The 5926-nt window shown below is 59.7% G+C and overlaps 1 protein-coding gene across 6 annotated transcripts in view; it reads right to left on the bottom strand.

The window, feature by feature from the left end:
* LOC113202361 (eye-specific diacylglycerol kinase) overlaps window positions 1–5926 on the bottom strand; it is a 259771-nt gene that overhangs the window by 50188 nt on the left and 203657 nt on the right. For 4 of the 6 annotated variants that reach the window (XM_052266143.1, XM_052266142.1, XM_052266141.1 and 1 more), the window contains one exon: window positions 1550–1691. In XM_052266143.1, coding sequence (XP_052122103.1) covers window positions 1550–1691 — 142 coding nt within the window. Of the gene's footprint in view, window positions 1–1549; window positions 1692–2809; window positions 4147–5926 lie in introns of those variants that run through there. The other 2 variants (XM_052266139.1, XM_052266140.1) reach the window with 2 other exon arrangements.

The following is a 5926-nucleotide window of genomic DNA, read 5'->3' as shown; positions in this document are numbered from 1 at the left end:
GAGACCCCCGGTGCTGGTGCCGCCCACGGCGCCCGCGCGGCCCCCGTCGGCTGCCCGACTGTAACGACTTGTGATGTGCGGCGTGGCAGCCCCTTACGGCCGCCGTTATTGGCGACGCTGCGGCGTAGACGCAAAACCAGTGCCACACACTGGCGCTACCACATCTGGCACTGCCACATCTGGCACTGCCACATCTGGCACTGCCACATAAGGCACAGTTACCAGCGCACGCGCCAGGCTTCAGCCAGTGGCACACTCTGGAGCTGTCACTAACGCACTAGGTGCTTCAGCCAGTGCCACAATCTTTGGCTGTCACTAACGCACTAAGTGCTTCAGCCAGTGCCACACACTGACGGTGCCACATCTTGCACTGCTGTCAGCGCACGCGCAAGGTGTTTCAGCCTGGCTTAAGCAAGTGCAAACACTCTGGGGCTGCCACCAGCGCACGCACCAAGTGCTTCAGCCAGTGCCGCACTCTGGCGGCGCCACTAGCGCAACGCACCTGGTGCTTCGATCAATAATGCCACACTCTGGCGGTGGTGGTGCCACCAGCGGACGCACCACATGCGTCATTTAGTGAGTGCCACACTCTGGCGCGCTGCCATCAGAGCACGCGCCAGATGCTTCAATCAGTTTATGGGGCGCGCCTCGTCTGCAACGCGTGAGTGTGACGACCTAGACGGCGAGATAGTTGGGGGGGTCGGAGAAGATGGGATGGGATTCGTTGCCGCGGCGTGAGGCCTTCCCAAATGCATGCACCCCACCGCCGTACTGCCGTCTCTATGGGACCCGCGAGGGCTGCACGGCGGGAGTTGTTATTATTGCCTGCGAGGAGACCGTAAGGATCCCCCATCAGGAGCAGAAACACTCCGCCTTGCGCCGCGCCCCGCCACGCCCCGCCACGCCCCGCCACGCAGCGCCTCGAGTCGTGGAGGATCCCTCGCGGCCGGGCCAGTAGGTCGTAGTTGTAAATTTCCGTGGCACATTTCACGCCGGTAATGTTACCGGCCCCACGGCAAGCCCACGGCGGCAGCGCCCCGCCTCGCCTGACAGCTCCCCCATTGCGAAAATGAGACCACGGTCCCGTTGCACGCCCCCTCGGAATATTTAAAATAAGGATAATTACTGGAATGCGAGGAGAAATGAAATGAAAAATACCAAGTATACAAAAATAAAAATAGGGAAAAAACCAGTTTCGCACCACAAAACAGTCTTGTTCTGGTACAAAGATTCACTAAGAACTGATTCAGAAGAAATCCCTCGTTTTTCTTTGGGTGGGAAGAGATCAGGGGTGAGATAGCGGTTGATAGATAAAATTGCCAAAACGCAATAAGGAATCGACCAAAAAGCGCGACCGTTTTTCTCAAATCACAAGAGCTCGTCGCCTGCGAGACTCGGGGTAAGCTAACCCGCAATACACGCACGCACATCACGCAAAACTTTGCCTACCTACCAGGCGCTAAGAGAGCAATGCCTTGGCCCAACTTGGCTGTTTCGTGACGGCGTACTTTCTGGATGGTCCCTAAAGGGTCGAAAGGTCTGGACTCACCGTGCACTCGGGCTCTCCGACGTAGCACATGTCGCCCGACTGGGTGGTGGGCGACCAAAGGTGGTCTCCGTTGACGGCCGACTCGGCCCAGTCCGGCGTGGCTCTGAACTCCCTCTGCGCGCCCTCCGCGCCCACGGCCCGCCTGCAACACAAACAGAAAGGGTAACGGCGCGGCCCTGGGCTGCAGGGGAAAGGAGAGGAAGGAAAAGTTTCTCTTCCAAATATATGCAGCCCGTCACGAGAAGAGAGGCTTACTTGGATTACGAAGCCACATTGAAGAAGGTAATAGGAAAAACTCCAAATCATCAGAAAAAAAAGTTTTGGTAGCTATACAAGGCAGAAACTTGAATTAAAAAGAAGAAAAAAGTGGGAATCAGGAATCACGCGATGTAACTGAACACAGAGTCGGACATTCTTCTTCACCTGCATAAAAGATTTTTAGGATTCTGAAACTTCTAGTGGATCACTTTGTGAAGTCAGTTGAAAGTTACGAGGAAGGGGTGTAACCGCGCACTGACCTTCAGCTCACAAGGGCAATTACCACCAACACTGGCCAAAATTAATTTACGCCAAAACGGAAGTGGAGAGAGCAAAGTGGGGGTGGGTCCGGCGCCAAAACAGGTGTCCGAGAGCAAAAAAAAATAAAAAAATAAAATCTCTATTCCCCCGAATGTGTGTCCTGGACATGGCATGGGTTGTACCTGGCGCCGCAGGGAAATATCCTGTCACGTTTCATGGTGCGATCCTCGGATCCAGGTGGGTCTCAGCCGACGTAATGCGTTGTGATTGCGACTGGATTCGTCTACCACGACACTATGGATCACGACAGGATATACTTTGCACCGCGAACCAAGAACACACGGCGATGTTCAGGGCACATACAGGGCATCCCTTTCTCGAGGGCGGAAATGGAGGGGGGGAGGGAAGGAGATGATCCAACTCGATATTGGTAATTGTTTAAGCCACAATGCCGCATACACGATACGACGAAGGCGGGCGGGCGGAGCGAGTCGAACGGAAGTGCCCCCGGGCATAAGGGAGGGCTACGAGTCACAAAGAGAAAGAATGGGAGCACGAAGCTGGGCGGGCCTCAGCCCACAGCCAACCGAATTATGAAATTGGAGCCCACTCACCTGACTCGTTGACGCGCTCAAGCACAAAATTACATTTTCCACGCGCAGCGAGGTTCCGTCGCCGGACCGTACTCACCTGAGCGTGCAGTGTGGTGGTGGTGGTGGTGGGGAGTCGTGCGTGACTTACCTGGCGAGCGGGACCGCGGGCGCGGGGGTGGCAGCGGGCGCCGCCATGGCCAGCGCCTTGTAGCGCGCCTGCTCGTCCGTGGGCAGCACGATGTCCACGGAGCGCGAGCGCATCGCGCCCGCCCCGGCCATGGGCGGCTCGAGCGTGCTGCCCAGCGTGGTCCCCGGGGCCTGCACCACCTCCTCGGCCTTGCCGCCCGCCGGCGCCTTGTTGATGAAGCACGAGTCGACGGAGGCGGCGCGGTCCCGCTTGAGCTCGGGCACCGCCAGGTAGAAGTCCCTGACGAGCAGGCCCCCGCCGGCCCCGGGCTGCGCGGCCGAGGCCTCCGGGGCCGGCGCCGGCCCCAGCGCCGCGTCGCTGCCGTCCGATGTGGCGTCCGAGTACTCGTACTCCAGCGAGCTGCTCGTCTGCGGCGCCAGCGAAGCCAGCTGCGCCAGCTCCGGTGGTGGCTCCACGAACACGAGCGCCTCCTGGCGCTGGATGGAGCGGCGGCGCACAGGCGAGGCGGGCGGTGGCGTGGGCGGGCGCTCGTTCTCCGGGGAGGCCGGCGACGCGGACAGCGTGACCAGGATGCCGCACGGCGGCACCGCCACGTCGTCCAGGTTTGGCCCCGGCCAGGGCGGCGGCGACGGCAGCGACGACTCGTCATCTCCCTCGTCGTCCGAGTCCTCGCCCACGTCGTCCTCCGAGTCATCATCGTCGTCCTCGTCATCGGTGGAGGGGAGGGGCGCGGCGTGGACCAGCTTCCTCGCCAGCTGCTGCGGCTCGCGGTGATACTCTTCCATGAGCGCGCAGTGGATGCAGTAAGCCGCCGCGCCGCGCTCCCCGGACGATCGCCGCCGTTGGAAGCGTGATTTGGCCGGCACCTCCAGGAACGCCCCGCCGTCCTCGCCGCCAGTCGTCGCGGACGGCGGCGGGGAGGTGTAGGTGCCGCCGCCGCCCGCGCCGTCGAAGCTCTTGGAGCGTTGCCCGCCCACCAGCGGCACCCGGAGCAGCGGCCCCGACGGCTCGGCGGCCTCCGCCCCCGCCGCCGACGACGTGGACGCCCCCTCCATGCGCTTGGCCTCGAGCTGGATCTCGTCGAAGGAGGCACTGCGCACCGTCTTGGGGACGTCCAGGCTGGACTGCATCTTCATGTCGGCGCCGGTCGGGGTGCGCGAGCGCTGAAACGTGTTCCTGAGGCGCTGCATCGCGGCGCTCGGGCGTCGGCCCCCGCGTCCTCATGGTGGAGCACCCCAGGCCCTCGGGGCCCCGGCCGGGGCGCTCGCCCGCGGCCTCGGCACGGCGCGGCCCTCCCGCGCGCGGACCCGCGAGCGGACCCGCGACCACCGCAGCTGCAAACACCAAGCGGCCACGTGACGGCGACGGTCCGCGACACCCAAGACCGCCCATGACGCGCAGCTTGACTCGCTCCACGCGGAGTGACTGTGTAGGTGGGTGGGTGGGACTCTAATGTTACGGATGGTTTTGCACGCCAGTTTTTATCGTGTCCTCTGGGCGCGCTGCTTTGTGTGTTTTTGTTATAAACGTGATCAGGTTCAGCAAGCACCTCGCTGGGGAGTTATTAATTTTCATAGAAAGAGGACCACCTTACTTAGAGGCGCCCTCATAGTCTTATATTCGGCTTCACTTAAATTTAAATTAATATCGGCAATTACAGCGTAATCAGCGCCCTTTCTCAACCTCGATGTTTGGAACGTGATATGGGGCCCCGAAAGGCCGGGACCGCATTCCGTTCGCGCTGCGCGCCTCTCTCACAACAACGACGCTACCTATTTCGAGCGCCGCGATTTTTGGATACAATTCTTCTCGCCTTCCATTGTACAGCTCCGCTACAGCCCCCCCCCCCCCTATTCCTCCCATTTCACCCTTGATCTCGCTGTGTGGCACACAGCCCGGCCAGCCCGGCGTGCGCCGTGGGGCGGCACACTACGTCACACACGCGGCCAAAGGGAATGCTTGGGAACCACAGCACCACCCCCCTTGCTTACTCCAACTTCTATGTACCGAACTAACGTCTTGAGCCGAGGGCGAGCCAACAGCAGCAGAGGGAAACCACGCACCTCTCTCCTAACCTTCCTTGCACTCGCCGAGCCCACCTGCCATCCGTACGCATCTGCTCACACTCGCGCACCTGCCGCGCACCCCCTCCTAGGGGCCTAAACAACAACAACAAAGAGGGTGCTGCGTGTTGGTGCGCCGAGCCGAGTGGGCCGAGTGGCGGCAGCGCGCCAGCTGCCAGCCGAGCGGGGCGGCGCGGCGCGGAGCGGAGCGGGGCGGCGCGGAGCGAGGCACAGACAGAGTTTTGTTTTTCCGCTGTGCGCCTCGGGGAGACGAGCGGGGACCTTGTGGGAGGAGGTGGAGGAGGAGGTGGAGGAGGTGGTGGAAGAGGTCGTGGAGGAGGAGGAGAAGGAGGTAGTGGAAAAGGGTGGAGAAGGAGGTGGTGGAAGAGGTGGTGGAGGAGGTGAAGGCGGTAAAGGTGGAGCAGAGGAGGGGGAGAAGAAGAGGAGAAGAGCGCGAGGGTCGCCCGAGGGCATGGCTGTAGTAGCGGCGTGGGTTTGAGTTGCTGCGAGGGTCCCGCGCAAAGGGGAACGGTATTATTTGTACGTGTATAACGCCGTTGCAACGCTATCTTTGTCGCTATTAAACCGGTAAGGCAATGTTATTTGGAGTTATAACGTAAACGTTAATATCGCATTGAGTGAACGTTGCATACCGTTACGCGTTATACTTAAGTCATGATTATAAATGGCAACGTAACGCACCAACTTAGTGCATCCGGACAACAGTAACGTAAATTTGAAAAACACATTTCCAGCCTTGACATAGTGTCGTCAGCATCACGGAAAAAAAAAAACATTCGCTGTTGCAGACAAAAATTCGCTGGCTCAGACTCAACGAATTTTACTCGTTGTCCAAGCGAATAATTTGCCACGGTAGCAAAGCTGAGGTGGCTAACGCGAGCCCTGTTCCAGTGAACGGCGCTATTTTTGATTCAAGGGCACGCATTCGCCTCCGCAACTAATTCTTTGCTTCCGTAGCAAATTATTCGCTTTAATAAAATTCGTTGAGTCTGAGCCAGCGAATTTTTGTCTGCAACAGCGAATGTTTTTGTTT

This window comes from Frankliniella occidentalis, unplaced genomic scaffold (genome assembly GCF_000697945.3).
Source record: "Frankliniella occidentalis isolate FOCC.00 unplaced genomic scaffold, Focc_3.1 Scaffold35, whole genome shotgun sequence".
In the NCBI taxonomy this organism is placed as follows: Eukaryota; Metazoa; Arthropoda; class Insecta; order Thysanoptera; family Thripidae; genus Frankliniella; species Frankliniella occidentalis.
This window is presented reverse-complemented; position numbering and strand designations above follow the sequence as displayed.